Here is a 21,270-nt window from a genome sequence, read left to right as displayed (position 1 = left end):
ACACTCCTTTACCATTGTGCATAGTCATTTGACCTATTGCTTAATTGAAAAATATTAGTGCAGCTTTAAGAAGCAGTCAGTGATGATTTCTGTTGGCTGCATGAGTGCGACCTTTGCTATTTTCCGCTCTTGCCTTTTGTCTCTGTCAGAGAACAGGTAGACATTTATTTAAAGGACGGTAATTCTTGTCTCATCTTTAGTTTTGGTCATATCTTTAGTGCTGAGTGATCTCTTGCCAGACCCTGCAGCCAGTACTGTGACGTGGATTACTGATCAGTGATAGAGAGCAGCATCACATTTGGAAAGAATTCAGACTATTTCCTCCACTGTTGAAGTGAAAGGCAGCCCTCTTGACTGTAGCTGTCAGTTTGACTCCTTCTGGAGTTCACCAGTGTGTCACAAGCTGTTAATTTTACAGAACGGACAGAACGTTCTTGCTTAGCGTCTCCCAGTCACAATATGTCAATAACAATTACACAATATTATTCCAGCCAGTGGAGGGCCGGCTGCCAGAAGAGCAGAAGGAGCCCAGAGGTGTTGTAGAGGGTATTGGCGTGTGACTTCACCGAATGGGAGAAACAAGTCCTCACAACTGATTGGACACAGACTCCAAACTCCAGGCCTGATTGGTCCTTTACATCTTAAAGATGCGCTGTTGCTGGTTAAGAGTAAATTGAGTGGTAGCAGGCAGTTCCAACCACTAGTGGTTGCCATGTTGTGTAAAACTGGGCTGCATTACCCATAGAGGCATAACTGATTTTAGATTGATAGTTTAATCTTTAAACCAAAAGTCAGAGGGTTTGTTTTTACCATTTGAGCATCAGAAGTCTTCTAGTAATAAGGGTAGAAAAGGTGGTTATAGTCTCTGTGTTTTGACAGAGGCGAAGATTCTGCAGGGTCACTCCAAGTGTGAATCTTTCAATCTTTAGAAACTCAAAAACTCACATTAGCTGCTGGAAAATGTTTCTCTTGCTCTCATTTGCAGACATCCATCACATCTAGAGGCAATATCTGTCAAAAGCTTCACCGTGTGAAGCTTTTGACTTATGTAAGTCTGTCTTAAAGCGATCGGTATTAAATTTTGAATATTTCTTCACAACAGTAAAAATGAATGACTAAATTAAAGTTCAATTAAAAGGAAAAAAAAACATCTTTAGGTATTATTCATTCCAAGTTTAATATTCCAAAACTGTGTGGATGTGGCTTCATCACATTTGATGCACAACATAAGGCAACAATTCCACAACTGTCAGCAGATTTCAGTTTAAACACTAAATATTCCTAAATGTTGATCACCCAGTTTTTGCAGAAGAGTCCCATCTATTTCAAAGTGCAGTATCTAATACGAAATAACCAAAATGGTTAGACCGTGTTGTGTTCTTGTCAGACTCCATCACTCACACTAAGAAGCTGATTGAGAAGATAGGTTTTCAGGGCCTTTAAATGGCTTGACCGAGTGTGTGAAGCGAGTTCAGATTAAAGTTTCCAAACATCACGAGGACCCTCAGTGTTGCTTCCCATTGCTTCTTCAGTTTCACAATACTATGTGAATGAATCAGAGAGCGTACTCCTCCCATAGTTCCCTTATTATAAGCATTGATCTCCACAATAGAATAACTGGAGAATTTAGTGTTAGAAAAAGATAATTAATGCTGCTGCTGGAAGCAAAACTGTTTCCACAGACAGGTTATGATCCTGCACCTCTTCCCTCTAACTTAAAGTCATCCCTATCTTCAGCCTCATCTCTTTCCCACAATGCCTGGTTTTGCTCTGTGTTAGGAGGAGACACATTCGCCAACATCAACACAGTCATTATAGAGAGGCTGAAAATGTCAGCGTGCTAGCTGCACTGTTCAGCACTTGGGCTAATGAGCGTTTCTCTCCGGCGATTATCAATTAGTAATGAAGTGGCAAATCATCCTATCAGGCAAAACCAGCGCTGTGAGCCTGTGGAGGGGAGAATGGGATCGTAGCAGGCGTAGCGTGTGGCCAGGCAGCTGTGCAGGTGGGACAGAGAGGGGAGGCAGGGGATTCAGCGACCAAAGCGCTTCTCTATATTTGTTTCTTTCATCTTTTTCCACATATGCTTTTTGCCGATTTCATCTCTCCTCTTTGCCCTCACTCTGCCTGCCATTCCCTCTCCCTGACCTCCAGCACCGTCCTCGCGCGAGAAAATGTGTAATCTGACTGTAAAGATTGCCATGTGATGAAATATTCAACAGCTTCCATAAAGGAGGAGGTGCCGTCATCCAGGAGTCGGCATATTGTTGTTGTGCATATGGAGCCGTGCGCCTATGGAAGGCTGATGGCAAAGATTTTAGAGGGGAAAAAGAGAGAGGGTAAAGGCATGCTGCTAAATCCACAGCGAGAGGCCATTAGCACTTCACTGTTCCTGTGTTCGAATTGCAGAGACCCTTCAGGGGTCAACTGCTCAAGTGCAACCTGGTGCCTACCGGGCACTTAGCTCCTACCACCACATGATTAAAAAGAAAAAAAAAAAATCAGTTCTTTAAATGTTTTACAGCGGCCTGTATATAGAGAAAGGGTTCAGAGGTATATGTGTATTCGCCAAACTGTGTGGGAAACTATAGCCTTATTTTGTAGCACACTGTAAAATTGATATAACTGCTGTCCTGAACTCTTTCAAGAGGCTTTAGGTCACTCTGTTCTATATTTAACATTTCACTGCAAATAACTGCAGAGTTTCCAAAGGATCCAACAGTCAGTTATATCCTCTCCTGTTAGATGTGATGCTCAGTCTCTACAAAGTTTATCATCGATAGTGTGGACATGAGATGTTTCATTTACGGTAACAGTGAGGACTGTAATGTTTGTAGAAATGTAAATGGGATGGAAAATGAATTTGCAGTAGATAGTCAATGAAGACACTAATGTGGACAGATTGTGTAAGCACTTTTTCCCCATTTTTCCCACTGCAGCAGGTTTAAAAGAGGTGATGGTGACTTTTTCTCGAAGTTTTTTTTTTTTTTTGAACAAACCGGGGCAGTTTTACCTCAGAATCAGAGCCAAAGGTACTTGTTCCCTCTTTCAATGCAATATTTTATAGATATTTTGAGTACATTTTTTTGTTTGTTTGTTTTTTTAAATTTCAGCAGTTTTTCTTCTTAGCGATGCATCGATCCAACTTTTTCTGTCCTGGCACTGATTCCTGTACTTTATATCCTATACTCTGGGTCCTGATCTAACTTGAGCTCAGGGGCTGCTGTGACACTAAAAACTGATTTGGTGGCTGAGTTAATGAAAGCGACTGGGGAAAAATGAATTCCATAATAACTGATGAAAAAACTATATTTAATGTGGAATGGACATTTCATGGAAGATAACTGATCTGCTTAATAAAGCCAGTATCAGAGTGATTAGCGGTCTGACTGAGCCAAATGGTGCACCCCTGTTTCTTACTTACATTTATTGTGCATTGGCCTGTCACCTCCAAATTCTAATCAAGTACAGACTACACGGCAGTCCCAAGCCCAGAGACCAGTCCCCCTGTCAAACTACCCCTTTATGAGACAGGACAGCTGCGCTCTAGATGATACTGTATTGTAATAGTGATGGATATCATTAGGATTTTATCAATATCAGTATCAATAACAATACAGGACGAGCAGCACTGAGCAGTAGCCTCTTCGCTCAGAAAATCCAAACACTTTGTTCTTGGTACATACAGCGACTGTTAACATATATCCAGCATTAGCAATGTTCTCATTTGCTTTTCTACAGTTAGCTCCCTTTCAGCATGTCCGTCACAGTCCACTGAATGTAGCCATGATGAATGAATCATCATCATGGCTGCATGTAGGCAAAATTTAACAACAGGCAAACTTAAAATGCAGAACACAGAATGAACGAATGAATGATGTACAAATACCAATAACAGCACAGACTGCATTACACCTTTTAAACCAGTTTTAACAAAAGCTGAACATTGTAACCTTCATGAAGGGGGATTTATTGCTGGACTCTTGCATTAGACTGCATTAGTTTGAGCGAGGTGTACCTAATAAAATGACAAGTGAGTGTAATTACAGATTGGGTCTGAGACCTAAGATCTGTCTTATGCGTATCACACACTCATCTCCTGTATAGCGGAAAGGTAAAAAGATAGATTTGGAATTCGGTATCGCTTTAAGGAGCTGTATTCTGGCCTGGGTAATGAGGCCATATGGTACCAGATCCCTGTAATTATCTAAGACTAGAGGAATATAACGACATGATTGCTACTTAATTATTTTTATTGCACAGGAGTATAATGGGACTCCTATAAGAGGCTGAAACATGAGACTCTTTTATCTTCTTACATTCTGTCTCCATGCAGCAGCTAAATGAAACAGGAGCTGCAGCCTGAGCATATGCTCTGCTGCGTCAATGGTGGGAGTGTCTGAGTGAAGAAGCATTCAAGGTTTACCCTGATAGCTCACACTGACAGACAACCAGACAATGTAAAAAGACAGACAGCAGGCAGCTCCTGACTGTTCATGATGCCGTTAGTTCACTGAATGTTGCTAATGTGGCTAATGTGGTAGCACTTTTTTATGTTAAGGTTTTGGCATTTTTTTGGTGATTTACTACATCAGACACATTAGTTTTCCTGATGTCCGTAACATGTTTTCATAACTATGGCATTATACACACTCAGGTTTTACTTGTCTTAGGGCAGTTTTAGCTCTGCCATTTATTGTGTGTGTGAAATCATAAAATTTGCCTACATGCTGTCATTTTCCTTGTTTTATTAATTACTCTACCCTTTCCAGCACCAGCAGACATAAGATACATCTACTTATCATCCTATTCATTGCCTGAGATGATAATATTATATATATAATAATGCAAAGTAGACAAGAGGATAGAAAAAACAAATTGGTTAAGGTATATTCCCATGGGGACCAGCCATTCTAAATACTTCTTTCTGAGCTGTGTTATTTTAATCTGGAGGAAAATGTTCAGTGTGACTCTTTGACTTCTTTGCTGTTTTGACAAGTGCAGCAAAGTGGAGGCGGCTGATTGGTGGAGAGTGATACAGAAAGGATTTGACAGAACAAGTCAGCCTTTTCAAGATGAACCAATGTCTACTGCAGTTTGTCTTATAGCTACATGTCAGTTTATTTGACAGAGCCTGAGTCTGTATGTTCTATACAGAACACCGAGATGGCACGAACAGATGCTAGCTGTTTTTGATGTGAGAGAACATCCAGCTTTTCTTTAGTTTTACTTCCTCATTCATCTGTGACTTGTATTTCTCTTTAATGGCAACAAACCTGAGCGATCGTTGAATGTATGTGGTGTTTCAAAGAAAATGGCGATGGATATTAAAACAGAGCTAAAGCACTGATGTATCTCCACACACACACTGCTGCCTGCGCTGTGGTCAAAACCCATGAAGCTCCATAAAACTGTAAATATTGGATGGTGTATAATAAAATGCATTTTACTAGGGTGGGTTTATGTGTTTCCAGCACTTTCATTTGAGAAAAACGATGAGGGCCAGGACAAATACAGAAGAAAATAACACTAAAGAAAAATGTCATTTGAAATTGTTATAGTTTTAACCCAGAAATCTTAAATACAGATAGATAGCTCTGAACGATTTAAGGATGATATCTAATTGTAATTGTTTCACCAGTGTTGTGATTTAAATAGAGATTATTTTAATAAGATTAATGCAGATTAATGCATGCCTACTACCCAGACATTTTTAGTGTTTTTCTTAAATTTTTTTATATTTTTTTTATCATGATCAGCAATGATCTTTTGTTAAGTGTTTTTTATGTAAAATAAGTGCTAATGTTTAAATTAGAAAATTAGAAAATATAGGACCTACTGATGTATTTATATTCAGGTTCTTTTTTTTTTTTTTCTTTAGTCTCTTTTCATTTTATTTATGGTGTGAATGTTGTTTGGCACAAACTTGCAAAAAGTAGGTCTAATACAGAGATGATGACAGAATGACATTCACAATAGATGGCTTGCATGTTTATAAATATATTATTTTAGATTTAGTAGGAGTTTAAGAGTAACACTTCCAAGAATTAAAATTTTCTTTGTGTCCTCTACAACACTTAACTCTTAACACAACGTAAAGAAGGTCCTAACAGCATGCACATGCACCGACTCTGAAATTCTGCTTTGGAAATGCATGCAGACATTTAAGAGCTTTCATAGAAACACCCGTTTGTGAAGGAAAACAGTTACCGCTCTGTTGGTATGGCGTCCGAGCTCAATGTGTGTCGTCTGTAAACAAAACAAAGCGCAATACCTTTGGTATTTCACATATACTCACTGAATATACTCAGTTTTCTTAGTGGCGTCATCTTTCGCTCCTGTCCCCTGTTACAGTGCACATGACAGATTTTTAACTTCTCCCCACAAATTTTTATGTGTAAGCTTCAACCTTCAACTTTGTATCACAGAATATCATTTCTAACTCAGCTTCTTTTGGATTGAAAGTTTCAGATTGAAAGTTTTATGCCGATCCAAGTGATAGAAGTGCTCCAACTGGGGGAAAAATGAAAAGGACTTGAATAGGGGCACCAGAAAAAACATTCCTACTTCACAGTACAGCCAGTTATTATATAAAACTAGTAAATTTGCACCCACAGTGGTCTTTATAGCCAGTGAACTCAATAGTGTCATTAAAACATTACCTTGCTAGGTTTTTTAAATATGATTTATTTGTGTTATTGGCCTAATAAAACTGAAGACTGCACAGTTCCAAATGGTGATTTCAATATGTAAATGATTAATCATGCAAATCTTCCCTTTGCATAAATTACAGTGGTAATATTTTTGCTTGCAATATGAGACCATCAATCAAAATACAGGAAAACAAAAACTTACTTAAACTCCATGAGGAGCCATACCTGGAGCCTCCACTCCTATCCATTACCTTGGCTTTCAGAGGAACAGTCCATTATACGTCATGTCTGCTCTGCATCTGCTGCATCGCTTGTTTAAAAAGGCCCTGAAGATGATTTCAAACTGAGCAACACAAAGTGCTCCTCCTGGTGATGCAGCTCCTCCCAAGTGTGGGGAGAAAGCTCTTCACATGGAGAGAGGCAGGATATAGTGATGTTGAGAGCATTGTGAGAGCAATGTTTTCTCCATGTCTCTCACTAGCTGTGCCACCCAGCATTGCCTTGGTTGATGAGTAAAATGAATGGTATGATATATCTGATATATATTATTACTAATTTACAGTTAGTCACTTCATGCATCTTTGGTGAATTGGGCATCCATTAGATAAATGCAACAGCAAGCCTTAAATCAGCATAAAGCATGAAGTCTGCTTGCTCAAAGCCCCTAAAAAGGCATCTCACCAAGGTACATTTGTAAGCTTTACTCCCAAATGAAACCATATCAGTGAGCGGTCTGTTGAATTATATTATGTTCCCTGTGGTAACGGCAGCTAAAAAGGATGCTGAAGTTAGTCATTGCTCTTTGTGTCATTACAGCAACAGGAAGAAAGCAGCTGCTGTGATTTCAGCGTGAAAGTGTTATTCACGCATGTGTTTGTGTTTTTGGGTAGTTATCAGCTAAGTTTAGCTAAACTGTGGCGGGGGCGGGGGGGGGGGGGGGGTGACTGCTCAATTCATTATCATCACCGCATTTGGAACAGGTTGTGTCCAGCCCAGTGGCTCTGGCTCTGTTGTGGTTCTTAGTTCACCATTCAAAGCAGTTGTAACTGTGATAGCACAGACAAATGGAAAGTGATGTAGTTCAATAGTGTGCAGGTTCAGAGGAGAAATGTTTCAACCTGGCAGACCTGAAATGACCTCTTGATGCCCAGGAAGAAAAAAAGGAGAATCGTAACACTCAGTTCGGTTAGATCGAACAGCAGCCAGCTGCTTCTTCCTCATTAAACTGGTCACTCAGTGTCTTTTGACTCCTCATGTAGCTGCCAAACGAAGACACGCTGTTGTTTGATTTTGTCAGTACTCGCTCCAAAACAGTAAATTCAGACCGGAGTGTTGTCTGTCGAACACCCCCGACAGACAAATAGTGTTTTTCCAGACTCCATCACAGCCGTTAATCGGAGATGTGTTTCTGGCAGATGTGATTTAGCACGTTGTCTACATCTCTCTCACTTCCTTCTATATAGCCTCGCAGTGGCAGTTCTCAAGCTGTTGCTCTTGTCTGTGTGTTATATTTGCCACCCCCCCTTCCCCGGACCCTGAAATAGATCTATTACTGCCTTAATAGCAGGCTCAGAGGCGGGGCAAATTACCACGAGCTGATCAAGGTCCTCTTCAAGAGGAAACAAAGGGCATAGTCTGTCCCTGTGCACACTAACTGGTTCAATTTAAACACTAGATTGGAGAAGCAGAAGGCCAGCCATTTGTTTCCAGCTAGTGCTTGTTCTGTTCACGATATTACATCTCTACTTACTGCACACTTCTAATGTCTTCCACGTTTTCAATCTCATCCAGGATTTAAAACATACTTGTTTTATGGCGTCAAGCCGATGAAAACACTTCTGTGTGATGATTTCATTCTGGAAGTCCATTGCACAAAGTGAACCATTGTAATATATCCCACAGTTGCAACTTACCAAACAATTTATTTCATACGGATTCAGATTTAGCATATGCTCTTTCAGCCTGGGTGCCCTGCTGCAATCAGAGAGGGGATGAGCTAAAGTTGCACCATCTGAGTGGGGCAGATGGCTGCTGGTTAATTTAGCATGAACCCTGGACCTGCACCACCTTTCCCTGCTCATAGACGGCCCACACAGAGGACTAAACTGCTGATCAGTCACTCTGCCACCACGTTCCCTCCCAACGGTTCAGGCAATAGGTCTCAATTAGCTGAGAGACAACCAGAGATTTACTACACAGCAAATGAAACATCTCAGCTCAGGACCCAATGAGAAACTCCAATCTGCTGCTTATTGTTGAATCAATGTACAAACGAATGTGGCAGATATAGACTAGCTAGCAGTTACCATGTTCTATTAGTTTTCTATTCGATTGGATTGTGGTTTATTATCATCCCAACCCTGCTTGTAAGCAGTGGTTGGTCTGCATTCAAAGTGGAAGCGACTTTTTGTTCCACTGAGGGTTGTATGTGTCTGTATCCATGTGATCTAATACAAATACCATACATATAAATTATACACTACATTGTAACTTGAATCCAACTGAATTTTTTTTACTTGTTTGATAATAAAAGCGTGACTAAAAGAAGTGAATTTCCTCAATTTTAATTTCAAATTCAAATTTAGTTTCAATTGAAATTTGTTTCAAAACCTTTCAAATTCTGATTTAGAAATGGAAACACAGGCAGTGGTATACTGGCTCACTTTTTAGTCAGTGTTTCTAAGAAGAAGGATTATTTTTTTCTCCTCAGGTCCTGGGTCTGTGTTATCATTCTAGATTTTCAGTAATGTGCTATGGACACAGCTGGCGTCAGTCAGAAGTAGGATTAGCTGCTACATTATGTGTCTCATGTTGACCTAACATTTTACTTTTTTGAACATCTTTTTTTTTATTATTTACTTTTACCATGAATATGTTATTGCCTCCTGGTGCTAAAAAATCCTAATTTTATGAGTAGTAAATTTAGATATGGAAACATATTTACACTTATAGTGACCTCATATATATCCCACCTATTAACTAAGCTTGTGAGCTCCCCATCATGGGCATCTGCAGGTTCAGTACCAGGTTCAGGTAAAGAGCTGACCGTGTCATGACTTCTCAGTAAAGCAGGTGCTGAATACACACAGATTGTACCACAACATGTTATCATGACAACATGAGTAAATCTGAGCCTCAGTGCTCTGTCTGCATTTTTCAAAAATAAAATACAGGGAGTCCCAAACTTAGGACTGTCCTAACTCTGCCCCGGTTTGGACTTAAGTTAGTTTAATGAGGAGCTGAGCTGAGCAGCCTTTGTCTTTGTTTTTTTTTTTACGTTTCTTTTTCAGTAGTTTACCATTGACTACTTTCTTTAAGAAGCTACCTCTTTGACTGTAGGATCAAATGAAGAAATAAAACCTCAGGCAGCATTTTGTTTTGTATGCATCAGCTCCACAACCTGTTACTGTGTTTTTACAGTAACAAAATCCCAGCTTAACCCAAATAAATGAGACTGCAGAGCATATTTTTCTTCTTCTGCATCCTCTCCTGAGCTTCCTGTCTTTGCTCAGCAAAGGGACAAGTTAACCAAAACAAACGAGTCTCCAGTGACTCGCCGCCGATGCCTCCAAAACTAGGAAGTAAATGTGATGGAGGGGAAGCACCACAGAGGCCCGAAGGCTCCTGGTGCTTCATCGCTCATGCAGGGAGGCGCTATGAGGGAAGAGCTGCAGGTGGCTGGCAGTGATGGATACCGGGGCCGCTGTATAATCTTTCTCCCTTTCAAAAATTGTTTGAGAAGCAAGCTGTCAAAGGGCCACTGCAGAGCAGACCCTCACTGCCTGCTGCAGAACTTTAATGTCAGCTCATGACTGCGTCTGGGGACGACCGTGCAAAATTGAAATCTCGGCCTGGGTGGCGGCCGGCTGACAGAGTTGTTATTGTACAGCCTACCAGGAGGAAAGTGAAAGGGAGAGATTTGCCTTTCTCCCTGTGGCGAATATCAGTCTCCATCAAAATGTTAGAAAGAAAACAGCTGACATCAACATCTAAGAAGTAAGTTGTTAGTAAATGGCAAATTTTCACCTGCCTCTACCCTGAAAGAAGAAAATAATACGCTTTCTAAGTTTAAGCCGCTCCTTCCATGGTGCAACAATTTTGAATAATGGAAATGTGATTCACTGAGTGCAGGGTGACATTTATTTTCTCTTGGCCTTTTGCTCTGAGGCATATTTATGGAGGAGGTAACTCAATTGTGAGAGCGGGGCAGTCAAGATGGCCATTTTTCATACCACAATAAGATTAGTACAACATGACAGCGATTACACAGGGTTCTCATAATCTGCAGCAACAGGGCGTTGACTCAATGCAGCCGTTATCACAGACACGGAGGACGTTGTTGATGCATGATTTTAAAAAATGTAGGCAACTTATTAAATTTCGTTGATGCCAAATAAATCATACACCTCAGGCTATGAAGGTCTCAGGTATTGTGTTCTGTCTGAGATGATTTCTTTCTCTTAGCTATGACTTTGTAATTTTTCTATTACAGGTATGGCATTAAGTCAGGCCAACAGTAAAGAAAGGGTTTTTTTTTTGTTGTTTGTTTTTGTTTGTTTTTTTTTAAATATAGTACATGACTCTGGGGATTGAAATGTCTTTCTGTTTAGACTGAAATATCTCATCTAATGGAGGCATTGCCATTCTGTGTATTCATAAATACTTTGGTGATTCCCTGATTTGACCCGCAGCGCCACCATGAGGCTGAAATGTCTGTTTTTTTTAATGTTTCAACAGCTATTGAATGGCTTGCCATGAATTTTGATACAGACAGAAAACAGCTCTCAGTTTTAAGAACACATGGAGCTTTGTTGGTGGGTATGTGTTGCTTCAGGTCCCGCAGTGTCGGCCACACCAGTTTGCATCATAGATCCATTAGGTTTAAGGGTTATCAAGTGGCAAAAAAAAACAAAACAAAACTGGACAGCAATTTGTAATACTATGAGACAGTATTTTACATCTCTGGAACATTATCACAATGTGATTTGATCCTCTCTCTCAGCAATCCCAAGGTAAATGGTAGATTCACCTCATCCACCTGTAGATTAAAGTCATTTACCAGGAATGTGCTCTTTAAATGGCCAGCACGGTGTGATGGTGGACGATGCTGCATTGCAGAAGTTCAGCCAGGTGAAATTTTATTACTCCGTTATCTGGAAAAAGCTAAAGCACAGGTGACTGAAGTACCAGTTTTCAGATTCAGCTGTGAAATTTATTTCCCTGGGCTTTGAAATGCATGAAATTTCATTGTCTGCACAGTTCTAATTGATTTGTGCCACTCCATCACCAGCAGCCTCTATCAGCTAAGGCCAAAGCACACAAGAACGCTCACCTACACTACAGTACTCATATGTATCTGCATGAATGCTTTTGCACAGGAGCTGTCTAGCTGTGATGGATTTGATACCGGTTGTGTGCAGGAGAGTGAAAATCATATTACTGCATAATCAGCTGAAAATGAAATCATTTTTATGTATGTTCCTCACTGAGGATGAAAAACAGCCTGTTTTTGAGCTCTATTCATTTTCTAATTGGTTCATTTTACATTGTGTTTCTGTTTGATCCCAGGTCTGAAACGGAGCTATACCTGCGAAGTCTGCAGCGTCACGCTGAACTCGGTGGCACAGTACCATGCACATCTGCAGGGCTCAAAGCACCAAAACAAGTGAGTGGATCATGCTACTGTTAACAGCAGCAAAGGAACTAATTGCTACTTTTGACTATTAATGCTGCAGTGCTAAATGCTAAGTACTACATCTCATCTTTAGCACAGAATATGTTGTTTTCTTAGCTTTCATCTGCATCCTCGAAATTCCCCCGCTTCTTAAGGATGCCTTTGCACTTCAGATACAGTGCATTTCACATTGCATGCATAAATGATGAGAGTATTGTAGCGAGCTGTATTGCTGAGACAGAAATTTCACATGGGCTCATTTTGCTGAGGGCATCCTTTACAATTTTAAGGAAAATTCTCTAATTGAGCCCTTTCCTGCTTTTACAGTGGAGTTAACTGTGGCTGTGGTGCCTGCAGGAACCAGTCTCAAGCTGAGAATCAACAAGCTCTTACAATACAAACAAGGCAGCCTGCTGAAACTCACTCTCCTGCAGAAGTCTGTCTAGAAACAAGCTATAAAACAAAAGCTTATTTGAAAAACCTGCACACAGCCACGTCCCTGATAGTCACAACAGGTATCTTAAATGAATACCGGGAGGAAGCTTTTGAAAATTCATGCACCATTAAGCAAATCAACAAGCTTTTTTAAACAAATGGGAATGAAGTGAACACTGGCTTTTCCGGTGTATCTTGGTACCTTCTGTGCAAACCTTGCCTGTTCTAAAGTCACAGAAGACAAGAATGTAACAAGCTTGTTTTCTTATTTTCATCTCAAAATCCTACAAGAGACGTGTGATGCTGATTTTTAGTATATTTATTGTCAATAAACAGTAAGTATACTGTACTACCAGCTACATGTGCCCACTGAATAGCACATGCTTCCCACCAACCTGAGTCAGCTGTAAGTCTTTAAAGGAATAGTTCAACATTTTGGGAAAAGCACTGGTTCACTTAGTTAGATGTAATGGTTGATGTCTGTACAACACTGACTGTTCCAGCAGCCCTCTATGGATTTACATACACATCTGACACTGCGTTTTCTCTGTGGTGAAGTGATCCCATCTATGAAATGGGTATGATGATGGAGTATCTGAGCCTATCTTATAGGGCTGTGGGGGTATGGTTCACAGTCAAGAAGCTGAAGTGCTGTTTAAATCTTGTTGTGCGTTTGTTTGCATAATGATAATACAGCAGTGAAGCGTATGGAGCCAAGAGGCACAAACATTGATGCAAAGAGTTTCCTTATTTTTATATATGAAATGAAAGCTGAATAATTCAAAATCTGAGTCAGAGTTTGGCGTTGGCTGTGATCAGTAGACAGGAAGGGGCAAATAAAAACACTGAAGCACTTTGTCAGCTAGCAACTGATATGCTTTGTGATTTCAGCCCTTGAAACTTGGAACGTAAAAAAGTGTGTTGCATTGACTTTGTTTTCCTTCTCAACTCAAACTGAAGTCCTCAGTGTGCTTATTTATTCATTTAGTTTCCCCTTTTGCATTGATTATTTGACCTAAAGCAGATTCAGTAGGGAAAAAAAGGTCTGCAGACTGTGTAGGGGTTTTTTTGTGTGGGCACGGGCAGTAGGTGTGAATTGATGGGGGTTACATGGTGCATGTCCTGGAATTAATTCCCCCTGTTGGCCAGTTCCTGGCCGCACACATCCACAGGGATGCGGGCATCAGGAGACATGACATGCCGTTTAAAAGTCACGTGATGCTGTCACGGATGCCTGCACCAACTTGTCAGAGCTACTGGGTTTCCATGCAGATCTCCTTATACTGCTACACACACACACACACACGTACATCCCGACCCTGAGCCGGGCAGAGCTCTCACAGGGAATTCAGACCACACGCGACCCCCCTAAGCCCCCACCTCCACCCCAAAGAGCCTGATTTCATCCACATAGCCCTCAGCGGTGCCTCGAGTCTATTTAGGTCATTTGCTTAATGCCTGTTTACACGGAAAGAATAAAGGCTTATCTGCTTTACAAAACTCCAGAGAGGGGCTGAGGAGAATGTTTTATGTGCCCGGTGTCCTTTTATCACTACAGGACAGAAAAAAAAAATTACACAGAGGCATTTACAGTCTATGTAAACCTCAGAAGAACAGATGGAGACTGAAAACCTTGCCCTTGCTATGCGATTATGTGTTTTAAAATAAAATCACGGTTTGAAAAAGTGCAACTTTCAAACAGTAAAGTGATTTTTACAAGGAAATAAGTGAGATGAACAGTGTCTTAAAAAGCTTATGGAAGTGGTTGAATTATTCGAAGCTTTAGAAGTTAAAGCTGCACTAATCAATATTTTTTTTATTAAGAATGGATCAAATAACTATGTGTAGTTTGAAAAGGGTCACTTGTAGTAATAAACCCACAGAGAAATATCACCTATAGACTCTATAGTTCCCTTTAACATCATTCAGCTAAATGTAGTGTTGCATTACTTTAGGTTCTGCTTGTTTAATGTGATTTCGATGATCTACACACAGCATGTGCATTTTAAGATGTTTGATGGGCAAAAGTTGGATAACAGCAGCTTTAAAACCATGTCAGGGGGAAACAGAATAAATGATCAAGCAGTAATGCAGAAGAATCAGACTAAATGTTGCAATGAATGATCCACACAAGAATCTGGAAATACAGATGATTACGCCTTCTTAATTTTATCTCTGCATTATTTTGGATTTAAATTATAGAAATCTGTCTCCAACAGTGCATAAACGTAAGCAAAATGTGTTTTGTAAAATAATATATTCATACAATAATACTATTTTATTACATTGTAATTATGCCTGGTTTATGTTAAATTGAGCCAAGAGGTTCCTCTGTAATTAGAAAAGAATATTTATCTCTATAGTAATTGAACCTGCATAGTTTGAATGTGATCAGGTCAGTTTTTGTTTGTGTTGAACAGAGCAGGGACATAAAGCTGATCCTATCCTGCTTTTCCTCTCTTATCTCCATCGCTTTCTCTCTTTTATTTTCTCTCAGTCTCATCACCTTCTCCCGTGTCTCCGTCCTTCCCAGAAGTATACATTGGGTCCATTGATATTTATGTACAAATGTTACCAGCCTCCACTGGGATAATCTTACAGTGCCATTAAAAATCTGTAAGGGGATTGCACCCTTTGTTGAAAGTTTATCAGTCTGACATTGGATGGATGGAATTCATGTTGGCTAGCTAGCTATCTAATTCATTCGAGTGAAACCATCTAGCCAGTGTCATGGTGGATGGCCACTGTTCAGCACAGATGATGTCTGGAGATGAATGGCACTGAACCACAAGCAGTCTGCTTGTAAAGTTTTCTAGTTATCTGTGCCACGCTTCAGCAGATTTAGCTGCCTGTCCGGTTTGTCGACACAATCAAAGAACCACGGTGTGGAAAGATTTCACTCCACTCACACACAAGCAATGACAGCAGTGATAAGATGAGAAAGTCTGTTGGTGTATCAGTATCTTTGCAGCACCAAAGTAGAGTTATTTTCAGGCAATTATTTCATGACTTTTATAATATACACCTTAGAAAAAAATACCAAGGTCCAGACCATACGGCCATGGTTAGCATGAGAAAAGGCGTGTGGTGGGAGACTGTGAGATCTGTGTCTTGCTGCCTTACAGCTGCCAGCCCTGAAGTACTTGAGCAGATTACACTGTGATCTCAAATCGTAGTATTGTACAAGTATTGTATTCCTAATCACCTTGATCAAAATTGTGACTACTAGGAATTGGGGTATGTTTAATAACTCCTTTAGCCAGGAAAGATTTCATATTATTATTTATTTAATTTACATATTTACAGTTAAGCGTGTAACATAATATGCAAATTTTTTAATTCTGCTCTGCCTTTGTAGTTTTCATATTAATATATTTTCCTTTCTGTAATCAAGGTGGGGGTTCTCTGTGCAAGATCTGCAGTAAATCTGAGAAGTTTGAGACAAGTGTGGCACACCACAAAATTGTGCAACTGTTTTTTTAGACATATTTTTTATGTCTAATATTAATCTTTAAAAAGATGGTGCTAGGCACGCTGTTTTAATCTTCACATGCATTGTGAAGAAGAACGTTATATGTGAGCAGCAGCCAGGTGGAACCTTTGGCAGGGGAACTGTTGCGCCCAGGTTTGGCTAAGGGGGGGAACTTTTGCCCACACCCCAGAAGCAACCTGGATGATGCCGAGAGAACTCCGTCTCTTTTTTGCAGGTCACATTATTACTGTATTTACAGAACTCTATATTGTTGCTGAGGTACCAGTCTTGGGACCCGTAACAATTTGTGGGGGCTCGTCCGGGATCCTTCCTTACCAGAATCATCAAGTGGAGCGGGTCCAGAAATAACAGAACTGCGAGGCGATGTGACCATTGCCGTGATGACAGCCAGTGGGTGTCCCACAGGGGAGATAAACGCCGGAGGGGGTCTTCATTCTTCCAAGGGAGCCGCACCACCGTCTCACCAGGTTAACATATACCATGTCCACCGCTCGCAAGCAGCTCGTCTGGAGCATCAGGAGAACGTGTTCAAGCTCTCAGGCATGGAAGCTTACCAGCTTGCAAGGGAAATCGCAGTTGACAGCCAAAGCACAGATGATCTGGAGTCCACTGATGAAGAAGCACCTAACCCTAACCCTAACCCTTGACACAGACAAGATGGTTTACTTAAAGGACCTCCCATATCTGCCACGGAGGGAGTTTAAGATACATAGGGGACAAATTTGGGACCAAAAATCAGACATCACATATAACAGTATTTGTAAACAAATAGACGAGGGACTTAGGGAGGGCTTCACAGAGACAGAAGTCATCCGAGGTGTGCTGAGGACTGTTAAGCCGGGTGCTTTCAAAGACATGCTCACCCATAAAGGTGAAATAACAATCACTGAACTCAAAGGCTTCCTGAGGTCTCACCTTGGTGAAAGGGCCAGTACAGAGATATTTCAGGAGCTAATGTGTGCCAAACAACATGAACAAGAACCACCCCAGCAGATTCTATATCGGATGATTGGACTCAAACAGAAAATTCTCTTCCAGTCAAAGCAGGCCAAGACAGACATTCGCTATGACCCCAGAACCATCCAGGAGTCTTCCTTCACACCATTTACCAGGACTTAGGATCAAAACACATGGAGGTAAGACAACAGCTGAGGCCGCTCCATTCAAACAGTCAAGTTACTGACGAGGAGATTGTTAGTCAGGTGACAAGGATAATTAGTGACGAAAATGAACACCAGTGGAGGCTAGGCTATGGTTCCCGACAAAAAGCGACACACCCACATAGTGTTCAAGAAGATGCTGGGAATCAAATTACAAGCAAGAAAGAATACCAAACAATACAACAGCTGAGTGCTCAAGTGGAGGCTTTAATGGGCATGGTTGCAAATCTGATGGACCAACAAGCAGCAGTCATGCATGCCGCTCAGTCACAATCACTACCTGCCACAACACTGGGCCAGCCCCTTGCACAAACCTCTCCGATGCCCAGTTCCAACAAAGCCACCCCCATGCGGGGCCAGCTCTCTCTTACAAGAAAACTTCCCAGTTGCACCAACTGCTTACAACAGGGCTTAGAGAACTGTAACCACTGTTTTGTGTGTGGGGACCCTGGACATCTAACAACAGCTGCTGGCTGTTTGAAAAGAACCAAGCAGCAGGGAAACGGAAGTCTGTCTCTGCAGAGGGACTAACAGAGGCCGCTCCACCGGTACAGTTCCACTAAATGAACCCCTACCACAAGCGACGACACCATAAATGGAAACAACATTACAAGGAAGTTGATAACTGCTCCTCCCAAGAAACACTAACAAACTCTGAGACTACGATGCGTACAGCACCACTAATTGGCCGAAAGAGTCTACTCAAATGTTTTGTTAGTGGTTATGCCATAACGGTGCTATTTGATAACGGCTCACAAGTAAGCATTATTGACAGGGGCTGGAAGAAGACATTCATCCCCAACCACCCAGTCTGACCACTACAAGAGCTTCTTGACCCAGGTGAAAATTTGGATCTCTATGCTGCAAATAGACAGTCAATCCCATACGATGGATGGGTTGAGCTGACAGTCACGCGGATAGGGAATGATGATTCAAACCTCACAATGCAGGTCCCTTTTCTAGTCAGCTTCCCCTTGCTCAGCCACTACTAGGGGCTAATGTTCTCCAAGAGATGATTAATGGCCAAGACTCCTCTGCTAATGCCCATGCCATGCTTATTAATCTCCTAAAAAAAGCATTAGGTGTGGAGAAAGATCAGGCAGAAGTCATGGTTAACTTCATTCAGGTCCAAAAGACACCAAAGTATAGCATGGCCACAATCAGGGTGTGTAATGAGGATGTAAGTGTTCCCGCTGGCAAAACAGTGCATGTGCGGTGCAGCGTACCACCTAGCTTTGATACATCTGACCCGGTGGTACTGTATGAACCTTCTGAACGGAGTACAGCCTTGGAGCCGGTGAGTGTTGGGGAGGGTATCTTAGAGATCAGTAAGCGCAGGTGGCCATTTGTAAATGTGCCAATCTCTAATCACACTAAACATGAAATCATTCTCCCAAAGAGAGCCACAGCAGGTTGAGGTGCCACCGGTTACAAAAGTTCTGGCAGATGTGAGTAATGTCACCACCCTAGTGTTCCCCCAACCAAGTCCTGGCTACCACCTGTTGATTTAAGTCACCTGAACCAGAACAGAACAGCAGCAGATGGTCGAGGAGATGCTGTACGAGGAATCCGCAGCATTTGTCCATGACACAGTGACATTGGGTGCATTCCCTCCCTCCAGATGTCAATCAGACTCAGTGATGATGTTCCATATTCTTCTATTCCCAAGCCACTGTATATGGAAGTGAAGGAGTACATCCAGGACTTATTAGTCAAAGGATGGATTGTCAAATCCCAGTCACCTTATGCCACACCTGTTGTTTGTGTGAGAAAAAAGATGGGTCATTACGCCTTTGCATTGACTACCGATTGCTCAACAAAAAGACTGTGCCCAGCAGACACCCCCTTCCTCGCATACAGGACTTGCTTGACTCGCTTGGGGGCTACAGTTGGTTTTCCATTTTGGACCAGGGGAAAGCCTATCACCAAGGCTTTATTGCCGAGGGCTCCAGGCACCTAACTGCCTTCTCAACTCCCTGGGGCTTATATGAATGGGTTAGGATACCTTTTGGCTTGTCAAACGCGCCAGCAGCCTTCCAACGAAGCATGGAGGAAGTGCTTGACACACTGAGGGACGAGTGTTGTATCCTTATTTGGACGATGTCCTCTGCTTCTCAAGGTCCTTTGAGGAACATGTTGAAGTGCTGCGCCATGTACTGCAAGCCTTGGAGCAACATGGGGTCAAGTTGAAGCCGGAAAAGTGTGAGTTATTTTGCAAGGAGGTCAGATATGTGGGTCGGCTGGTTTCTGCTGACGACATGAGGGTGGATCCAAAGGATATAGAGGCAGTACAGGTGTTGAAAGAGAAGACTCCACAGACAGTAGACAGACTGCTAGGCTTCTTTAGCTATTACCGAGCTTATGTACAAAACTTTTCCCGGATAGCAATGCCACTATATGAGCTTCTCCATATTAGGGCCAATCCACCACAGTCCAAGCCAAAAAGCAAAAAAACAAAGGGCCCTCAACTGCGTTCAACTACGCCGATTGAGTGGAACAGTGAGCACCAGCAGATCCTTGAGCACCTCATCAGCATCCTAACCAACCCGCCAGTGCTGGCGTATCCCGACTTTGATTGTCCCTTTGTACTTCACACCGATGCGTCTCAGCAAGGCCTGGGAGCAGTTCTCTACCAGAATCAGGATGGGAGGATGAGAGTCATTGGCTATGGATCTCGCACACTAACACCAGCAGAGCAAAGTTACCATCTTCATAGTGGTAAGCTTGAGTTCTTGGCTCTGAAATGGTCGGTATGTGACAAGTTTAGGGACTACCTGTTTTATGCTCCTAACTTCACTGTTTACACTGACAACAATCCCCTCACTTATGTGATGAACACTGCTAAGCTTAATGCAGTCATTGTTGGGTGGGGCAGCTTGCAGACTTCAACTTTAAAATAAGATACAAACCACGGAAGCTGAATGTTGCAGACACACTTTCTCGCTGCCCTCTCGACATAAACGCCTACATGAGTCAGTGCTCAGAGAGACTGTCAGAGGAGGCAGTGTGCACAGTCTGGGAGGGCAGCACAGCAGGAAGAAGTTGCATGGGTGGCAGCTCTTACCATCACATCCCAACAACAAACTCTCACACACAACCCTTCCCAGTAATAAATCACAATGAACTTTTGAGTGAGCAGCAGAAGGACCTGGTCATTGGAAAAATCCTTTAGTTAAAGGAGAAAAATATGGAAATGAAGACAGATGCAGGACCCTGGACAAAATCACAAGGAAACTCTCAAGGGAGTGGGGTAGGCTGTGTGTGGAGGACGGCCTTCTGTACAGGAAAACTCTGGGTCGCAAACAGCTTGTATTGCCATACGCCTATAAACAGACGGTTCTCACCCATCTGCACGACAATATGGGGCATGCTGGGGGTTGAAAGAGTTTTGAACCTGGCGAGAGAACGATTTTACTGGCCGTTTATGAAAAGGGACATTGAAGAGTACATCACAAGGAAATGTCGCTGCATAAAACAGAAAAAGCCAGCATCACATGATCGAGCACCCATGGGGAGCCTTACATCAAGTTCACCTCTCGAGCTTGTTTGCATCGATTTTCTCCACCTTGAGGCTAGCCGCGGTGGGTATGAGTATATTCTGGTGGTAGTTGATCACTTCACCAGGTTTGCCCAGGCATACCCCACCAGGAATAAAGCTGACAAGATTTTTAATGACTTTGTCCCACTGTTGGGTTACCCAGCTAAACTGCATCATGATCAGGGCAGGGAATTTGAGAATGAACTGTTCCGAGCCCTCAGACAGTACTCTGGTGTGACTCATTCCAGAACCTCCCCTTACCATCTGCAAGGCAATGCGGCAGAAAGATTCAATCGCACCTTGCTGCAAATGCTCCC

At 41.9% G+C, this 21,270-nt stretch overlaps 1 protein-coding gene across 1 annotated transcript in view; it reads left to right on the top strand.

Annotated features, from left to right (window-relative positions):
• The window catches only part of zmat4a (zinc finger, matrin-type 4a), a 103,391-nt gene extending 91,069 nt beyond the window's left edge, over positions 1–12,322 (top strand). The window contains 1 exon segment of the mRNA XM_041042880.1: positions 12,222–12,322. Coding sequence (XP_040898814.1) covers positions 12,222–12,322 — 101 coding nt within the window.
• Positions 12,323–21,270: the final 8,948 nt, after the last annotated feature.

This window comes from Toxotes jaculatrix, chromosome 7, assembly GCF_017976425.1.
Source record: "Toxotes jaculatrix isolate fToxJac2 chromosome 7, fToxJac2.pri, whole genome shotgun sequence".
Taxonomy (NCBI): domain Eukaryota; kingdom Metazoa; phylum Chordata; class Actinopteri; family Toxotidae; genus Toxotes; species Toxotes jaculatrix.
The sequence above is the reverse complement of the archived record's forward strand: the minus strand, read 5'-3'. Positions and strand labels throughout refer to the sequence as shown.